At 37.9% G+C, this 19,390-nt stretch overlaps 1 protein-coding gene and 1 long non-coding RNA gene across 7 annotated transcripts in view; one reads left to right on the top strand and one right to left on the bottom strand.

Moving 5' to 3' along the window:
• Positions 1-19,390, bottom strand: part of LOC125692629 (uncharacterized) — a 63,474-nt gene that overhangs the window by 18,529 nt on the left and 25,555 nt on the right. The window lies entirely within an intron of this gene.
• The window catches only part of GSTCD (glutathione S-transferase C-terminal domain containing), a 66,623-nt gene that overhangs the window by 27,982 nt on the left and 19,251 nt on the right, over positions 1-19,390 (top strand). For 5 of the 6 annotated variants that reach the window (XM_048943360.1, XM_048943359.1, XM_048943356.1 and 2 more), the window contains exons 6-8: positions 14,594-14,709; positions 14,917-14,961; positions 16,714-16,842. In XM_048943360.1, coding sequence (XP_048799317.1) covers positions 14,594-14,709; positions 14,917-14,961; positions 16,714-16,842 — 290 coding nt within the window. The remainder of the gene's footprint in view (positions 1-14,593; positions 14,710-14,916; positions 14,962-16,713; positions 16,843-19,390) is intronic. The other variant, XM_048943361.1, reaches the window with a different exon arrangement.

The following is a 19,390-nucleotide window of genomic DNA, read 5'->3' as shown; positions in this document are numbered from 1 at the left end:
TGCTTGTTGAACATCTCTGGAGATCAAACAGTGGATGTGAGCGCTGTAGGCGGTGGGTGATGCATTTCAGCTGTGGTGACACCTCCACAAGTGCAGACTTTGGAGCACAGCGTGCAGGCTTTTGTTTATCACTGGCAAAAATGAGTAGCTACTGGTGGTGGCTACTGAAAAAAAGGTGTCTTGTAGCTGAGAATTTGCTTCATCAAATAGTGTCGTTATGCTCTTTATATGTTGCAGTTTCCAATGAAATAGGAGGCATTACTTTCAGAGCAACCTACGTATTTGTCTAACAGTATTGCTCTGAATGGTGGCACTTCCCTCTGTAGTTTAGGCTTTGTGCTATGCTGTAGCTGTGTTAGTTACTCTCAAAGACTTTTACATCCTTGTCATTGAGGAGAACTTGCTTGCAATGTCAAATAAGCTTTAGCTCCCTCTTCTTTGAATGCTTGCTTTGTGCTTTGTATGCCGTGTCTCAGGCATCCTGTGGATTCACCATAGACTTATCCCAGGAGCATATGTATGTCTTGCTTTCCTAGAGAAGTCTGTGCAGAAATAAAAGAAGCTTCAGCTCCCTTTGGCTACATTATGGAGAAACTTTGGTTGCCTTGTGACTTGCATTGCTGGAATCTTCCCTGTTCAGTTCCCTATGCAGCCATAGGCCCACAGGAATAATTCTCCTTGTCAATGTTTAACTTTTAGATAGAATGTAGAAGTCTTTCTCATCATTCTTTGTGGAGTTTGTGAATAGCATGACATTAAAAAAAAAAAAAAATCTAGGAAGAAGAAAAACTCTGAAGGGGGTGACTGTTGCTATCTTAGCTTTGTATGCTTAAGCCCAGTAGATGTGCACACTTAAGACTGCTTAACTTTAAGTGCACCAAGCAATCCCTGCAGTACACAGGTTTTATGTGTCTGGTGTTGCTGTTCCTCTGGATTCTTTAATTATTAGTCTTAACGATGATGGTGTGGACCCTGAGCTTGTATGTTCTGAGTAGTTAATATTCTTGTCTTCCTGGCAAATGTGTTAGTTGATTTCTTTAATTTGAATAATAATAAGCAATGGTTAACTGTCTTTTATCAATGTGATGGCTACCTGCCTGAGAAATTTTAACCTAGTTTTACCTTACATAAAGGTAAAATACATAAAGGTACATAAAGGAAGCCATTATAAGGAGAAAGTGATACTTAGGTAGCTTAACTTTTGTACAAGTTATCTGCATGTCTTGAAAAGTTGAATGGTATCAAACAGAATATCCTTTATTTTCCACTTTGCTATAGTGATTTTCTTTTTAGTATCTCAATTCATAAATGATGCAAAGCACTCTCACAGTTACCAGAAGTATGTAAGTATGTGTGCGTATGTATGTATGTGTGTAAAGCAGAAGCACTGCTGAGGCATACCTTAAGACCTGGTGTGACCTGACCAACTGTTGATGGTAGCTCTAATTTGGGCACGAGCTTGGAACACAGATCTCGGAGAGCTCTTCCAAAAACCCTTTGTTGTGATGATTTGTAATGTTTTTTTCTTTATTATATTCTATACTGTTCTTGAAGTACTTTGCTATTTTCTCTCATTATTGTAATCATATGTTTTCCTAAGGCAGATGTTTCGGTGAACCTGCCTTCCAGCACTTAGAGACATGTTTTCTTTTTAAATTTTTGAAGGCAGATGTTGCCTTAGCTTGGGTCGTTGGTTAGTTCACTGAAGTTTCATTTGATTACTTTCTGCTGGAAAAGACTTCATAATTTTTTTCATTTCTGTTGGCTTCAATACTGAAGTATTCATGGAAATTCAGCAAGCTGTTTGAATGACTTCAGTCCATTATTTTTCTCTATCCATTTTTTTCTCTTCGCTTAACAACGTTTGTCTCATTTTGTTCAAGTATAATAAAGTAATTAAAATACATCAGAAGACAGAGGAAAGAGAAACACTGATGTCTTCTGCGAAGAAAACCATGTTGACAAGAGAGAGTGGGAAGATACCATCGTAGATTTCCTCCTCTAAATTATTTAATATGTAGTTTCCATGCTGGAGATAAGTTCATGGATGACTTTACTGTTTACTTACAAGGCCTTAAATACAGTGATAGTTTAGACGTTGTCTGTTTACTGTACAAAGTTAAGCCGAGAGCACTGTTTGTCCAGCAGCCAGCTGCTCAGTTGCTATGTAAGTGCCAAATGAGTCATGTCTTTGTTTCCTAAGGCTCTTTAAATGTAAGGCCTAGGGGATTTTAGTAGGCTACTGGGCTGGTACCCGCTGTTTCATTAACTTTTTTTCCATTTAAATTATGCTTTCTGTTTCAAAGGTGGTTGAAAGGATTTATGCGTTATTCCCAACTATTTGCTTTCATAAGCTAGAAAGAATAATACGGAAGGCCACCCTGCAAAAAGCAGCTTACTGCACAAGTAAAAGGGGGTTTTCTTGTTATTAGAATCATTGGTTGGGCAGGAAATGCCTACTGCAAATATTCTTTGCCTTGGAAGCTCAAGTTTTGCTGCTACTTTCAGATTTTAGGAAAGTGAATTAACCTGTGACAATGCTTGCAAGCTGGAGTTACATTTATTCCTTAATAATATCAGTAGGGAAAAACTATTTTTGTTCCTTTTTCAATGGCATTATATTTGTACTACAGGACTGTATACCTGCTCAGCTTTTCAGTGGTGTTTCTTTACAGGGATATTACTTTGGGTCTTATAGTTGGTCATCTGGAGTTAATTTTTTTCTACCTTTGGGGAGCTAAAGATGGGTTGAATTGATAGACCCATGTTGTCTCTGTTTAACTGGCATTTTGCATGTGCTCTGTGCTAATGTTCGCACTATACAGCGTAAGCCACTTCTTCTGTCTTATTAGAGAGGTTTTTTCCTTGCCGTTTGTCCTTCTAAAATGCACTGAATTTTATTATATTCTTTTAAATTTGATGCAAAATGTTACTGTCTGCATGTTTCATGTTGTCACTAATGAACTTGTTGTTTAGCCAAGTGGTCTGGATTTGTGTAGTTGTGGAGGTGCAATACAGAACTCTGCAAAAGGAGAGCCAACAGTTCTGAAGTAATGTGCTGATTCTGATCCAGATTGGTTACCCAGAGTACCATTAAAATATCAAAAGACTAACAGTGTTTTGCTGTACTATGCTACTTGCAAAATTGCACTGCTGGCATTTAGTGACAGTAATTAATGATGTCTATGGGGCTGGCATCTCTATCTGCTTTTGGCTTACTCATTTGTGTTCATCATATGAGAAAGCAGTGGAGTGAAAAGACTGTGGAAAGAAATTCAAATTGTAATGCTAATGGTCAGCATTTACAGACTGGTAACCTGGCTAAAGCAGATACAGCTGTTAGGCATCAGATATTCGAAGTGAGCTTACCCAAATCTGATGATCCACTTTAAAAGTGTGTAGAAAGCATACTAGTTAGCTAGGTAGTCAAAGGATTTAATTGAGTTTGTCTAACCTGATGTTCATTTAGATTTTTTTCCCAAAACTTGACTAAGAAAATGAATTTAAAAATAAATGTGAGGAAAGGAAAGAAAATTGATGAGTGGTCAAACAGTTAATATTTCGGAATTAAAACCTTATGATGCAGTATTCTAATTCCTATATTTCCTATGAACTCTTGAATGTTTTTTTTAGCCCTTTTAACTAACATAAACCACATGAATACCAGAGGCATTCATTTTATGCAGTAAAATGGATTGAATTTAGTAAAATTTTCATAAATTCCAGGTTTATACAGGATCAAGCTTCAAGTGCCATGATAATTACAGTGTAGATAAGACAATGCAGAAATACACATTTGACCTTTCCTCATGTAACTAAAATGGCTTTGTTTAAGATGCAGATCCAGTCATCTTGAAATGATGTTGTTACTTGTTTATTAAAATGTCAATGAATTAGAAGTTGGTCGTCAAACCCTTTGCAGCCTAGGAAGTTCTTTTTATCAGGATAAGTGTTTTGGAGGGATTCCTGCAGACATTAACCTTGTACAGTAAACAGCCATGATGTGTGAAGTTAAGCTGAAAGTAATGCTTTTTGTTCAACAGCCGTCTGTTCAGAAGAGCTTGCTGCATAGAGGCCAAATGAATCATGTCTGTTTCCTAAACCAGTTTTTTCCTGTTTCTGATTTATTAATGCAGGCTCTCTCTTAATGACAGGCAAATCAGAGAAAAGAGTGTTCCAGATACTTAATTATTATTTGTTTTTTGCTTATTTAGAAGTTACGCTGGTAATTGGTGAGACAAAGCATATTAAAGTTGTGGGTAGGTCTGCACTTCATCTACTTGTGATTCACTACTCCTTAAATGGCACAATCATTTTGTCCTTACTTTTTCTTTCTCGATCTGCTTGAGATATTGAACACAACGAGCTCAGAAAGGGAAATCCACTGTGTTCCTGCCTGCCTTATGGACAGGCTGCTGCTTAACATGTAAGAGTTGGTTCCCTGGAGGCAAGGTCCTCTGCTTAACAGCTGTGAGGGTGAGTGGCAGGTGGGGGCTTCTGGCCTTTGTTCTGACCTTAACCAGGCTGTTTCTGGGTCTTGCTGGGGAAGGAGGTCTCCTGTTTCTACGAGAGGCATCCTCTCTTAGCCCCTGTTGAGCACTGAATTCAGTGGGAATTAGCCATCCTTCTGTTGCTGATGATGTTGCTGGTATTTGATATGATATTGTGTATTGGTAAAACAGCACTCCTTTTGAGTTTAGAGACTTTTTTTCCACTCTTAAGCACAGCAGAGATCATTTTTCCCTTTCCTTTATTCTCCCCTGAAAGATGAAGGCTTGTATTGATATATTTTCCTCCTTGTCACATTTCTTACATACACTGCTGTAAGGAATAAGTGAATGTAGACACAAGGAGTGGAAAGTAAAGGCAAAAGGGCTGACTGCTGAGGGGCACTAAAGTAATGGAAAAGAAAAAGGAGCAAGAGAGGAGGTGCAATGATGGCAGGAGAAATGTGCCAACGAGAGGTACTGCTGGTACTGCAGGTCAGTTTAAGATACTTGGGAAGGTGAAGGGTTAAGGAAACAAAAGCTTAGAAAGGCTGGTAAGGGGAAACCATTTCCTGGGAGTAACACTCAGAAACGTACAATGGAAAAAGGGAAAAAGTGGAATTTTAAGTATGAGAAGAGCAAATAGAACAAACACAAGAGGTGTAGTTAGTTCTAATAACTGAATGTTAAATGCTGTATGTAAAATGCATAGAATTGACACACAGATAATGGTTTCACTGTTTATTCCTGTTACTGTTAGTTTATATTCTAATCATCAAAACATTTGACTTCAGCTTCAGATTTTGCTGCTGTCAAGCATAACATTGGATAGCTTTGTAACTTGTGCTGCATAAAAGTAAGGACTTCTTAAAGTAAAACAACAAAGTGACCAAAAAAAAACATCAGCAAAGTGTCTTTTAATCTACTGTTTGCACTTATAAGGGCAGTAGCTGGGTAATCTGCTCGATCCTAATGTTGCCATTTCTGTTAGTGGCAACTCAAAAATGAAGGTGAGAGAAGTGGTTTTACACAAGACTGGGAAGCTGCTATTGCGTAAATCACCTTTGGCTTTCCTCAGAAGCAGCTGTTAAGTTATGGGTTGTACAAATTCACAGGATAGTACATAAGTGGCTACTCCTTGTACTAACCTCCTTGTGTACTAACCATGCTGCTCTTCATATTACTGAAGGCAATGGTCTGCTGTTAACAGAGCTACCAAGGTGATCTGATAATGTCAAAGCATAATATTTTCTTAATATTTCCAGTCAAGATGATACCAAATTCTTGAATGTTTTTTTCCTTGAGTGAAAAATTACACAGCGTTGTTTCTATACACTCATGAGATGTTAGTCTACACATAAGAACAGAGAAAGAAAAATTGAAATATATTCATTATTAAGCTAACTAAACAGTGGATTCACCTGAGTTGGAAGGAAAGCATGCAGTTTATAAATTGCTAAGTAGTGTGTAATTACTGTACATGTTTTGTATACTTAAAGATGCATTTCACCATTAAGTATGAGAATCTTGGAAGCATACCTTCTAGCAAATACATCCTTTTTGCAAAATTGGCAACTCCTGTAATGCAGAATGTTCAGCCTGTGGTTGACTTTGAAAAAGGAAGGAGCAGTTGAGTTGTGCTGCTTGTAAAAGATTGGCAACTTCTTGTTACTTTTTCTTACTATAGGTTGCTTTACACCACAGGCTTTGAATTTTTTCCTTAAAAGGAAGAAATAATTAAGGGTTTAAGAAAGAGGCTGACCAACTGAAGAGCTGGGCAATTTTCAGTGTTGCTTTTGATTAGTTTTATCACAGGCTGGTAACATTTACTTGCTTTGAGTAAACAGTTGAAGTGCATTTTAAATGTGAACATCTTGTAGCTATGAAGCATATTTCAAATATTTTCCTTTTTATTTTTAAACAAAAATGAGCACATCTATCTTAAGTACATGTGTACTTTTTTCACTGTTGGTTACTTCTATTTGCTTGAACGTTTTCCTGTTGTTTATGGGTCTTTCTTTAAAAGTTTGTTTTTTTTTTTTCATAGAACATAAGCTGATTTAAAAACTAATACCATTTTCCATATTAAAAGAAGAAAGTGCTGTGGAGGGATTATGATTATATTAGAACTATTGTTAAGTATAAAAGAGTGTGCTCAATTTAGAGCAACCACTGCACACTGAACTTTGTGGATTATGTGGTTAATTTTTACAGTCTTGGTTGTAAGATCCTATAAAACTTAGGCAAGGGAGAAGGGAGATGGGCGTGATCTTGATATGAAAGCTGCAACCCAGGGTCACTTGGTTTTCTTCTAACCATACTTTTGTAGATGTAAATTTGAAATTCTTACAAATCCATCTGCCATCTTGTTTGCTCTGGCATCCCCTATGAGCAAGGTATTTGCTGCCTGTACCTATCTTAGACTCATCACCTACATGGGGTTGGATGGGACCTCACAACCTTACCTGGTTGTGTAATCCAGCAAGATCAGTTTTGGCACAGAAAAAATGAAGGTAGGGGAGAAAGATGAAGGAGAAAAGAGAGAAGAGCGTAGGAGAAGCAGCTGGCGGAGGAAAGAAAGTAAAGAGAAAAAGAAGTAGGGGAAGGGTAAATGTCATATCATCTTTTCTCACAGTTCTGTGATGGCACAGTGTTTGGCATCTTTCTTAAAATCCCTTGATTGTATAATATTGTCTGCTTTCATTTTAGTATTATAATTCCATGGCCCCTGGGATTCTGGAAAAAATAGCTCTAAAATGTGAATCTCGAGGCTTCAGAATGAATAAATGGATGAATGGAGCATATGATCAGTTGGCTTAAATGTACAGAAGCTCACAGTTTTAAAACTAACCTCGTGTTTTGGAAGAGGGGCTGATATGTAATTTTTCTAAACCATGTTTTTGGCAATATTGTGATATGGAAAAAATCAGAAGTAAGCACGGTTCTAACTAATAGATGCTCATTAATTTGAATACATCTAAAGGCTTCAGAATCTAGTATAAAATACATAGTTCAGAAGGTATAAATCATGAATTAGGTCTTTGAAAACAACGTTAGCTATTTGTGTCTGGGTTGCTTTTTGGTGAAGATTTAGAATGTAAATTTTTTACAAATTGGCAAAAACAAAACAATACAAAAAAAACCCAACAAAACAAAGAAAAAACCCATGTGGAACAATCTAAGCTTTTATAAGCAGAACATAGTTGTATTCATTCAGAGGCAGCCCAGCGTTAATTTTCATTTCTTTTCAAGGGCTGATCTGTTTTTGTTTTGTTTTGTTTTTTAAAGAAAAGATGGCATTCTCACGAAGTTTAACTCCTAATATAAAAAGAGAAGCAGGCTAAATTCCTGCTTAAGTTGTCAAAGGACAGTTTTCATATCTGTCTGACCTTTTTAAACTATACTAAGATAGTGTATGTGAGATAAAACTATATTTATATGCCTAAAATGATAAAACCATTCTGCAAAGCTTGCCTTAATAAAGAACAGATTGGTTAGTAAGACAGGAGGAAGGGACTCCTACCTAAAAACCAATAGAATGTTCTTGTGGAGTTCACTCGCCTTTCCTGTTCTTTTTTTGTTATTGCCCTATAATTTAAACATTACATAAACCATGGTTTTTTGCATTCTGTTCTCATACTTCCTTGACTGTAGCTAAAATTTCACCACATTCAATCATAAAAACCTTTATATAGTGGAAAAATGGTGAATACTTTGTGATTGTAATTTCTGGCCTTGTATATTGACTGAAAACTCATTCTATACATTCTTCAGGATAGTATATAGTCTTTATTGGTGCTGTTTGACTTTAGGGATGTTTTTGCTTGTCTAGTTGTTTAAGACTGTTTGTTTGTTTGTTTTTACAGTGAACGCTAAGGCCCTTATTCCACTCCTATGCACTTTAGTAAGTTCTTGAATGCTGTTAGCTTTTCAAGACTTGCCAGGTACATTCAAGTGTGTGAAGTATGGTCCTTGCAGGATGAAGGCTGGTGTGTTCTAAACTGCACTGCACTCCCTACAATGAATACTGGCTCTTGTCAGTCCATCTGTTATATGTAGCCTCATCTTTATCAGGGGTGAATGCAAAAGAAAAAGACAGCTTCCTTCAAAATTGGATTATTGTTGTGATGCTAAGCTAAGCAAGTTGTGTTGGAATAGCTAGGGCACAAATTAACAATAGAAATATCTGATGATCTGATAGGAAAAGGTGAATGGACAGCATGCTGAGACTATTTAATAATAGTTGTCTTCCTTTACTAAAGATTGCTGCTTTTAGGAATGCATGAAGCTGTAGAATTAGCAAATGTACCTATTACATCTTTCAAAAAGTGTCAGCGTGTCCTGTTACCTACAAGTAAAGGCACTGCAGCTCTTAAGGGGTGTTTCCAAACTTTATAGATCCAGAAGATGTTCTGATAAACATCCATTCAGGGGACAAAAGAAAAAAAAAACACCTTCCTGATAACTGACTGCTGATTCCTTCTGTTGATAATAACCCACTCCAGGTAGTAGGATATCTTTCTATCTGCTTGAAACAGGCATATTGTAGAATGAGCTGTTTTAGAAAAACCTTGACAGCAAAAATAGAGGAAAATGAGGTTTTCCTCCATTGCAACCTGATCTGTAAAACATTGTTTTCCCTGGACCATTTTGTTCATAGTTTATTTTTCCAAGAGTTAATGGAGAGGGAGTTGAAAAATGGAGGTGAGCTATGGAAAATAGTAACAAAAGGGCTCGTTGTCAGTGAATATTGTGAGTTCTTATTATTTACTCACTCTCTGTTTTTCTCATGCATGTGATTTAAAGAAACAAATAAACAAACAAAACCTCCTAGGATGTTCCCTGATAGTATCAATGCATTAAAATTCTGGTACAGAAGTAAGGAAATGAGTAATCGGAGCCAGATTTTTCAGTTGTGGTTTGTTTGTTTTAATTTTTATTATTTGGCCCTACTCTGTTACTTTTGAAATTAAATCAGTGGGAAAACTGATTTAAGAGGAAATCAAGTTCACCAACGCAGGAAGTCCACACTGAAAAAGCACGAGACACTGGAATACTGCTAGTGTACCTGCATTAACTTATGTCCACATTATATTTCCTTAAAATAAAATAAATATACCTAATGTGGGGTAAGAGAGACCAGAATAACAATTTCCAAACATTTAAATTTGGAAGAATAAATGAGTCGGTACTAACCACAAGCTACCTGACTGAGCACACGACTTAGTCTTCAAATAACTAAGATGACTGAAATATGGTAGGAGGCACTGGAATGGTGGTGGAGGGAGGTGGTGGAGTCGCCGTCCCTGGCAGTGTCAAGAGGAGTCTGGATGAGGAGCTACAAGATATGGTTTAGTGCTTGTGTAGCAATGGAAATGGGAGGACGGTTGGACTTAGATGATCTTGTAGGTCCTTTCCAGCCTTGTGATTCTATGGTAGAATGAGCTCCTGTATCTCTGGCAATTAAAGAAGTAGTGATAACTTATCTCGAGTCATCTATGTAGAGGAGCTAAGAAGCAGGTGATTGCTCATCATGAATGCTATGAAACTTACGCTTTACTAACATGTTATATTGCAGATTTTACAACAAGAATTTTTACAACTCAGCTACAAGCTTCTTTTGACTGTACTGTAGGATTCTTTTAACATTAGCTCCAGAATTAGAGAAAAGGATGCCTTATGTTACGCATTGGCGATAAAAAAATAATAAATTGTATACCCAAAATAGTAGTAGAGACAAAGGAGCTTGATTTGTTGCTTCATTTGTGGGGCAGTTACCATTTCAGAAGTCAGTTCAGTTCCCATCAACTCGTACAACTGCATGTTTTTGTTGTGATGTTTCAAAAATAGGGGTGTTTTTTCTTTTTTTCCTGATGATTATTTTTCCTGGCCTTCTGAATGTGAATTTGATTCTTGAGCCTTTGTACACTTCTGGAAATAGGACAACCAAGGAAAATATTCTCATTATAATGTAAATGATCATTAAATACCTATTTTGAAATTCTGTGAAGCTGCTCTCAATTAAATGTTTCTATTTACTTTTCAGCGACAGTGATTTGGAAAATTCACCTATTGTGTAAATAGATTTTGCTGGATTGCTGGATTATTGAAGGGAACTGATGCGGTGGAGGACAAAAGCAGTGGGACTTTTTCTTTGAGAATACATCTGATGTTTTCTTTGTTACAGTCAAGTTAGTTATTGCCTTTGCTAATTATATTTCTTGCAAGATTTGCAGAGTTCTTTTTAATAAGGCGTTCTTATTTCTGGCTAGTAAGAACGTTCATTTATAAATGTTAGCTGAGCTGGCATTCTTCATCAAACATCATCATGTTTGAATTCAGCTTTTTCTAGGAGTTGTATGGAAACCACTTTTTGGGTGTATTAACCTGACAAGTATAGTACATAAGAAGTGAAATAAATAAAAAATAATAAGAGTGACGAGAAAGCCCAGCAAGCTCCCTCAAACCAGACAAGCAAACAACCTCTTGGCCCCAAACTGAACCAAAAATAATGTAGCAGAAGATACCCTTCACCTTGATGGTGGTATGAGGTGATATGGGAACCGAGTATACAGAAGCAATTAGAATATGCTGAATTGTCAAAAGAAACCACCAGAAGAAAAATAACCTTGGTTTCAGAAAATCTTTCTTGGATTAGCATAAAAAATTGAAATGTCTCTCATGGCCTTTGATTGATAGTTGCTGAGTCTTCTTGTGTAATTAAGATCAAGTCTCCTTAATCAATATAGCAGTACATCTGCTCTATCCTCATCTCAGTGAGAGGCAGCCTTTCACATTGTCATTTGGTTAGCTGAGGATTATGGGAAACCTAATTAAAGATAACATGCTAAAACAGAAGTATGTAACAGTAAAAATAGTAGAAAGTATGCATTGTGAGCTTGTGTCCTTGTTTTGGTAGCTGCTTGCTACATTACACTGACCTCAAGATGAAGTAAGGATAGGGCCTTACAGGTTGTGTTTGGATTTTGCTGCAGGAAACTTTAATGGCTTTTCAAGTTTTACTTACGAAATTCTGAAGTATCATTTGAGGACTGATGGATTATATGAACTTGAGCCCTGACAAAAGATGACACAGAAATAGAGGGGTACTTGCTGGCTGAACAATTACATTTCTGTGTGCAAGAATGCAAAAGCTGTAAGTGCCATAGAGAGTTTAAAGTCCTGCTTGACAAGGACTGAATTAGCAGTAATGTTAGATTTACGAATTCAAATTAAATATTTTCATTTCAATCGTTAATCAGAAATGAAAATAAATCTAAGACTGTCTGGCAATATGTCAGCTGAGTTCTTGTGACAGGAACAAAGCACTTCTTAATGGTTTTTCAGTGTACTGTAGAAAAAGGTCACGTTCTTCAAGGTTTTGCCTTGTCAGGATGAACTATCAAGGTACCATATCTCATTATTCTTGAAAACAGTGATTAGCATTATTTATCATGACAAGAGTTGAGAAATGCACAGCGAGATGTTGTGTTTTTAGACATAGAAGCTGTAGTTGAATTTAATGCCTGTTTTCTGTCGCGAAGGATGAACACACACACCGTGCAAACATTCCCTAAAGGCTATGTTATGGCTCACTCACTTTCCGTAATTCTAGCTACTGCACATCAGATACAGAGGTAGACAAAAGACCTATTGATTTGAGCTTGGTTTTCTCTCTTTTAAGGGAGTATGTGCTACTTATTTTCTGCACAGTAAGGATTAAACCTTGTTGGTAACTATGAAGAGTTGCATTTTAGAGAGTTTTTAAAGGCTATTAATAGACATTTTTGAAAGTATTTAGTATTAACTTACTAATAAGCTGGTTGTCTAACTGAAGATTAAATAGTGGATCTGTTGCTGATGAAAGCTGCTAGCTTTTGTTTTGATTTTAGTGAGTAGGATCTGTTTTGCTGACTGCACAGAATGAGAATTTGGTGGGTTTTTCAGTAGGTGTACTTGATACTGATAAATCCCTGACATGTCAGAAAAACCTTAGAGTTGGGGAATAAAAACAGAGAATTTGGGGAAGGCAATTAAGGGCATTTTTGTGCAGGGATTTGTGTGCTGTTTGGTGCTTGGCAGGTGTGGTCTATCTTTCTATCTGGTACAACAAAACAGAACAGTTGTGCTAATGTGTGCTGAGAGGTGGGATTAATAACAAAATTGTCTGCCTGGTCACTCTCAAAATTAAGAAGATTTAAAGTTGAAAGCAGGTATAAGACCACAATACAAAAGTTGCCAGGGAACAATGTGGTTACAAAGAACCCCATTAAATGAATTGCAGAGATGACTTGAGTTCAGAGTTGAATTCTGAGAGCTTTCCACCAAGTAGATTTGCATTTTTATATCATGAATGAGCTTTAAGTACTTGCATTACTTGTTTTTACCAAATAGAAAGAAAGAAAATTTGTGAAGGTCGAACTTAGTGGTGTGTGGTAAATACTTAAGATAATGCTTGTGAGAGCAAATGCTTGTTAAAATCAGTTCAACGTATATGAAGGGGGAAGAGGGAAGGCTAGTTGGCCCTAAATGCAGAGCTGTCGTAGCAGTGCTGCTATCGGTGCCCTCAAAGAGCAGTTGGGACAGCTGGGGTTTACCAAACTGAGGTGCTGCAGTGTGTTTGTAGCCAAACAAGTATTCGGTGCGAAGGACTTCTAGTGGGGTTCTAAGGAAGCTGGATGTGCTGGGAAGTCTGGGCTTGTTTGGCTGCTTGTTTGCTTATCAGGTGAAGGAATTCAAATAATCCAGTTTCTTGCTGCCTCCATATAAAGAATCTGATCAGTGCTTTTGGTTTTAGAGCAGCAACTATTTTTAATAAGTACTCTATTAGATGGAATTGAAATTAAAACAAAGGCCATAAGATCTGTTGATTGATGAAGATAAACCCAAGTAATAGCCCATGTTATCTAGATAGAAGTCCTTGTTAAATAAATGTGCTCTCTTTATCACAGTTACGTTTCATATATGTGTGATACAGAAGACAAATATAAATAGTATTTTTTTCTCTTTCCATTGTTGGAGGCTGTTGAAGCAATAGGGATCAATGTATTAGCTAAGAACGAATATATTACCATTTACTGCATGTGCCTGACAGTAGCTACTTTTAAAAATTAAATCAATTCAGATTGTGTGTGCATGTATGTGCAAACACGCATATATGTGCACACAGTGTGGCTTTTTAGGTACAGCATTTTGAGTGCATACTAACATCACAATATCTGCCTGTAACAAATGATAGGTTCAACCTCACAAACTGGATTTCTTGCTTAGGTATGCTAACAGCTCTTGATGTTGCATGTGCTGAAATGCTGCTGCTTCCACTGGATTCGTTTAAAATTGGAGGTGTTTCAGGAAGAGATGTTAAAATTGAAGGCAGGCATAGTTCTTGTGGGTGATTGGCATATGAGGAATTACAATTTAAAATATAGTCTGTAATAAAGATTTTCCAAGCTTTTGCTCTCAAAATAAATGGTTCATTAAAATGTAATTATTTTGCATGATGCGATAAAGGTTTCTTATCCACATTCCTTACATACATTCTTGTTGTATTTTCTAGACTCATGGTTATAGCGTAATTTGAAATGTAATGATGGTTTTGATTCTGTAAAATATACTATTTTATGATGACAAAAGAGAAGGATGTAATATTTTCTAATAGACGTTGGAGGCTGTATCCAATCTCTTAATATCCATTAAGCAGTGGCATACATTTTAGTATCACAGTGCAGTAATTACTTCAGTACAACCTTTTAAAACAAGATGCATAAGGATATTGTATGTGTTTGTTTTGGCTGCAAATACTGTTAATAGGTTTGAGCCTTGTTTCTGATTAATTTGGAGGTTTGGTTATTATCAGGCTAAAGCTTATTCTCACATGTTCCTAAGGATACATTAACAGCAACAGCTGTAAGGTTTTGTGAAGGCAGAAAGCTGTATGGAATATTTGTAAATTTAGCTGAAGGTGGATTTGGATGCCCAAGTGTTTTAGACATTTTTTAGTTTCAGCCATAAATTTCAGATACCTGTGCTTTGCTGTTACCCATCTGAAGTAACCTATGTTGAGAAGTACTCATCACTGTTCAGATATTTTTCTCTGTTATCCTCAGGAAAGATGTCTAGAGATCGAGCTCTGAGGAAACAGCAGCAGTTGAATAACTTGGTAGCAGCAGTGACAAAGCTTGCTAAGCCTGGAGATGTGATTGTGGATTTCTGCAGTGGAGGGGTAAGGTATATTTTCCTCACGTGTTGCAATTTCTTTTGGTTTTCATCTTTGCAGTTGTACATAGATGCTGCTGCAGAGTGAAGTAAATATGCTGAAATTTTAACTGCTTTTGGGTGTTCTGTCAGCTGTTAAGGGATACTCAGCATGAGATGACACACCAACATTGAAAAGTGACTCAAATTTTACTGTTTGTTTTTCTTTTCACAGGGTCATGTTGGAATTGTTCTTGCTCACATGATGCCATCATGTCAGGTAAGTTCTAAATAAAAAGTACAGATGGTATGAGCTTTTTTTCTCTAATATCATATTTAAAAACATGTGCAGCTAGGGAGAATGATCTTGAAGACAAAATGAACTTTTTAGGAAGGCTTCTGCTCTACAAATATTTAATTAGTACCTGTACTTATCACATTGTATTAGTAGGGAGTAGCAAAAGTGTCATCACCGAAAAGGAAAGTTTACAAGTTCCTCTTCAGAAAAAGAATAAGAGAAAAACAAACAAAAAAACTAAATGTACTGCAAAGTACAAATATGTAATTGAACGTGCACTGAAAGAGCAAAATAACTAAATACAGTGTGTGGATGATATTACTGCTTTCTAACAAAGCCCCTAAGCTTGTGTTGTAAAGTTTGTATGGAAATGAAGCCCTTGTAATGAGAGGAGTATCTGGCAATGCCTCTGCACCCTTTTTTTTTTTTTTTTTTTTTACCTCAAGAAAGCCTAAGTGTGGTATGATAGCACTGTTGCTACTAGAAATCTTACAGAGGTTATTGTTTCATTTGTGTACTTGTACACATGTGCTACGCTCAGTCTGCAGTGAATTCTGCTCAATCAAGGAAGTGATTGAAGAGGGTTTTTCCTTAGCTTTCTTCTTGTAACTTTTGTCTTTGTAGTGTTGTGTTGTGGAAATGAGGTCCAAAAGAAAAAATAAGATTTTTTTTTTTTTTTTTTTTTTTTTCCAACACTGCTGAATTGGTGATGATTTCACTCTCTTCTTCAACTCTCTCCTGGCTGGGGAAATCACTGTGAGATGAAATTTAGTGAAAGGACTGAGAGGCTGGTTTCCTCTTTAGCTGTGTTGCTAGGTGTGTTTCTGGGCATGGCTTGGTCAGGATATGCATTTACAGACCAAGGCTGTGCACCAGCAAAAGAGATCCTGCAGGAGGTAGATGAAGAACTCCTCAGAGAACTCAAGGTTTCACTCACACCTCTCACTGAGTTGGCTGGTAGCAAGCAGCCTCATGAAATGACATAAAGTATAAAAACAGTTACTTACTTACATTACATATGCTTTGTTTTTCTCTTCTGTCTCATCTAGTTACTTTGTCTTGCCTTTAAAAAAAAATAATTTAGGGTATTTTAACCCTTCAGAGACAACCTTTTGAGTTTAAAGATTTTTCACTGCAGTTGGAGAGCAAAAAAAAAATTGTTTGGAAACATTTGTCTTAGAGGTCATGATCTGTCATTGACGTGTACCTATCAAATTCTTTTCACTGACTAGCAGGAAAGTGGCTCTTCACTTTCAGAACAAACGTGATGCCAAAGTCAAGAAGCCAGCAGTAGAGCTGAGCCATCCAGTCTTGCTGATGTGACCCAGACTTCCATACAACTTAACTTTGCAAAAAAAAACCCCAAACAAACAAACAAACAAAAAACCAACAAACAACAACAACAACCAAAACAAAACAACAACAACAAAAAAAACCACAAAACTTTATGGCAGAGATTTGAAACATGCAAATTCCTAGTATAACTGCAAGTATGTGAGGTGTGTGCCTGGGGAAAGGAAGTTCTAGTTGGAGGGAAATGTAAAAATATTTGCTAACTGATTGATATTGGTAGATCTTTGATGCCTTTCATTATGTCACCTGCTAATATTCTGTACATCTTACAAATAGAGGAGTTTTCTCAACTAAACAACAAAGTTTTGTGCATGTTAGTAATGTTGCTCTTTGATTTTTCAGTATTATTTTGTCTTACTGTGTCGTATGTGTGAAACCTAGGTGGTGCTCATAGAAAATAAGGAGTTGTCTCTGATGCGTGCTAAAGACAGAAGTGATGAACTAGGTTTAAACAACATTTCATTTATTCAAGCAAACTTGGACTATTTTAATGGCACTTTTAACATTGGGGTAAGTGTTCATAGCTTTTCAACTTCAGAACATTAATTTCAATATCTGATTAATTGTTCTTAAAACAATTACAATACTTGAGACAAGAAAATTTTGTATTTGTACGAGCAATTATTTCTGATGCCGTGAGAAGAATCCTTGCTATTTTAACCTATGTTAGGTCGGGTTTGTATTTATTATTTGTTGCAAACTGACATCACTTTGGTCATTATATGAGTGAAGAAGGAAGAGTCTGCTCCAATCAAATACAAAAATGAGTACTGCTGGAATGTGTTGAAAAATAGTGTGGCACATTTTTGGTTTAATCACGTGATTTTGAAATAAGCAGCTTGCTGATGAGATAATCTGGAGAGGGTTTTGAAGGCAGAAGGAAAAGACTGCTCATGGTCAGAATAAGCCTGGGTGTGGGGGGGTATGGTAAAGTGAGATCTGAAATGTAGAAAGGAGAAAAGCAGTTAAGATAAAACAAACTCAGGATTTCACAATGCAAAACTGACAAGAAACCTTGTAGAGAAATGCCAACGGATTGGAGGGCTGGATAGTCACCAATTGGATGAAGTTCAACAGGAGCAAATGCCAAATTCTACACCTGGAGCGAGGCAGCCCTGGTTGCGTGTGCAGAGGGACAAGAGGCTGGAGAGCAACCCTATGGAAAGGGACCTGGGGAAGTTCTGGCTGATGGCAAGTTGCACACTGCGGACTCACATTCATAGGTGGCCTAAAAGACAAGCAGTACCCTGGGATGCATCAGGCTTGGTACTGCCACTCAGTGAGGAAAGGGATTGTCCTTCTCTGCTCTCACTTAGAGCACTGGGTGCAGATTTGGGCACTGCAGTGGAAGAAAAACATCAAGCTATCAAGAAGTGTCCAAAGAAGGGCTATGAAAATGGTGAAGGGTCTAGAGGACGAGATGTATGAGGACCAGCTAAGGGGGGAGGCCTCATAGCAGCTGCAGCTCCTCACAGGGAGCAGAGGGGCAGTGCTGATATCTGCTTTCTGGTGGCAGTGACAGGACCTGAAGGAATGGCATGGAGCTGTCAGGGTCATCAGGTTGGGTGTTAGGAAAAGGTTCTCCACCAGAGGGCGGTGGGCACGAAACAGGCTCTCCAGGGCAATCAGCATGGCCCCCAGCTGCTGTAGTTCAAGGAGCATCTGGGCACCACTTTTAGACATAGGGCTTGGGTTTTTGGGTAGTCCTGTGTGGAACCAGGAGTTGGATTTATAGTCTTTCCTGAGTCTCTTCCACTCCAGAATATTTTGAGTCTAACTATCACGACAGGGAGAATGTTACACTAATGATCTATGTGGCTGTTCTTTGTGAAGCATATACTTGAGCTGTGTTCATAAATGTAGAATATCTCAGTTTTTTAAGACTTACAATGATCGCTTCTGTTGCAGCCAGTGGGTGATATTTTGATTCACAGTGACTGTAAATAGAGACCTAGACAGGCTGAGCTGTAGGCCCAGATGAGCTTCATGAGGCTCATCAAAGCCAAGTGCAAGGTCTGTACCTGGGTTGTGGCAACCCTGCTGTCAATGCAAGCTGGGAAGTAAAAGGATGAAGCACAGCCCTGCTGAAAGGGACTTGGAGGAAATGGTGAACGGCAACTGGACATGAGCCAGCAGCGTGCCCTCACAGCCTGGAAAGCAAACTGTATCCTGGGTTGCATCAACAGAAGTGTGGCCAACAGGAGGTGATCCTGTCTCTCAGCTCTGCATTGTGAGACCTCACCTGGAGCACTGTCTAGATTGGGGTTGGGGGAGTCCTCATACAGGAGAGATGTGGACATGTTGGAGTGTCCAGAGGAGGGCCACAGAAGTGACCCAAGGGATGGAACACCTCCCTGTGAGGATGAGCTGAGAGCTGGGGCTCTAGGAGGCGGCTTTTCAGTATCTAAGGGGGGGGGGGGGGCTATAAGAAGGAAGGTGACAGGCTCTTTAGCAGAATCTGTTGTGACAGGACAAGGGGAAATGGTTTCATACTGAAAGAGAGGAGATTGGACTTGAAGAAGTTTTTTACACTAAGGCTGGTGAGGCACTGGCACAATTTGCCCAGAGAGTCAGTGAATGCCCCATCCCTGGAGACAGCCAAGGTCAGGCTGGAGGAGCTCTGAGCTCCTGATGGGGCTGTAGGTGTCCCTGTTTATTGCAGGGCAGTTGGACCACATGGCCTTTAGGAATTCCTTCCAACTCAGAAGATTCTATGATTTTATGATTTGAATACTGATTCAAAGTGTCTGCGTTAGACCCGGAAAGTAAATTCCTCTCCAGAATTCTAAAGTGGTAAAGTGTAAGGCATAATGCTGTAAAGATTCCTCTCTTATGGTCTTGTTTTCTCTTAACGAATGGAATATGAACTTTTACAAGTTCTCATCTTTGGATGCAAGTCTGATTGTTCCTTAAACTATCCATCCAAGGGGCTTCTTCCACTACATCTTATAATGTTTAATGCTGAAGGTTTACGGCACATAAATCCTCCAGATCTGTTAAACGATTTGTTTGTTTCTTCAAGAAAATGAAGCATAGTGCAGCAGAAGGGGGATAACAA

Source organism: Lagopus muta, chromosome 4 (genome assembly GCF_023343835.1).
Source record: "Lagopus muta isolate bLagMut1 chromosome 4, bLagMut1 primary, whole genome shotgun sequence".
Taxonomy (NCBI): domain Eukaryota; kingdom Metazoa; phylum Chordata; class Aves; order Galliformes; family Phasianidae; genus Lagopus; species Lagopus muta.
This window is presented reverse-complemented; position numbering and strand designations above follow the sequence as displayed.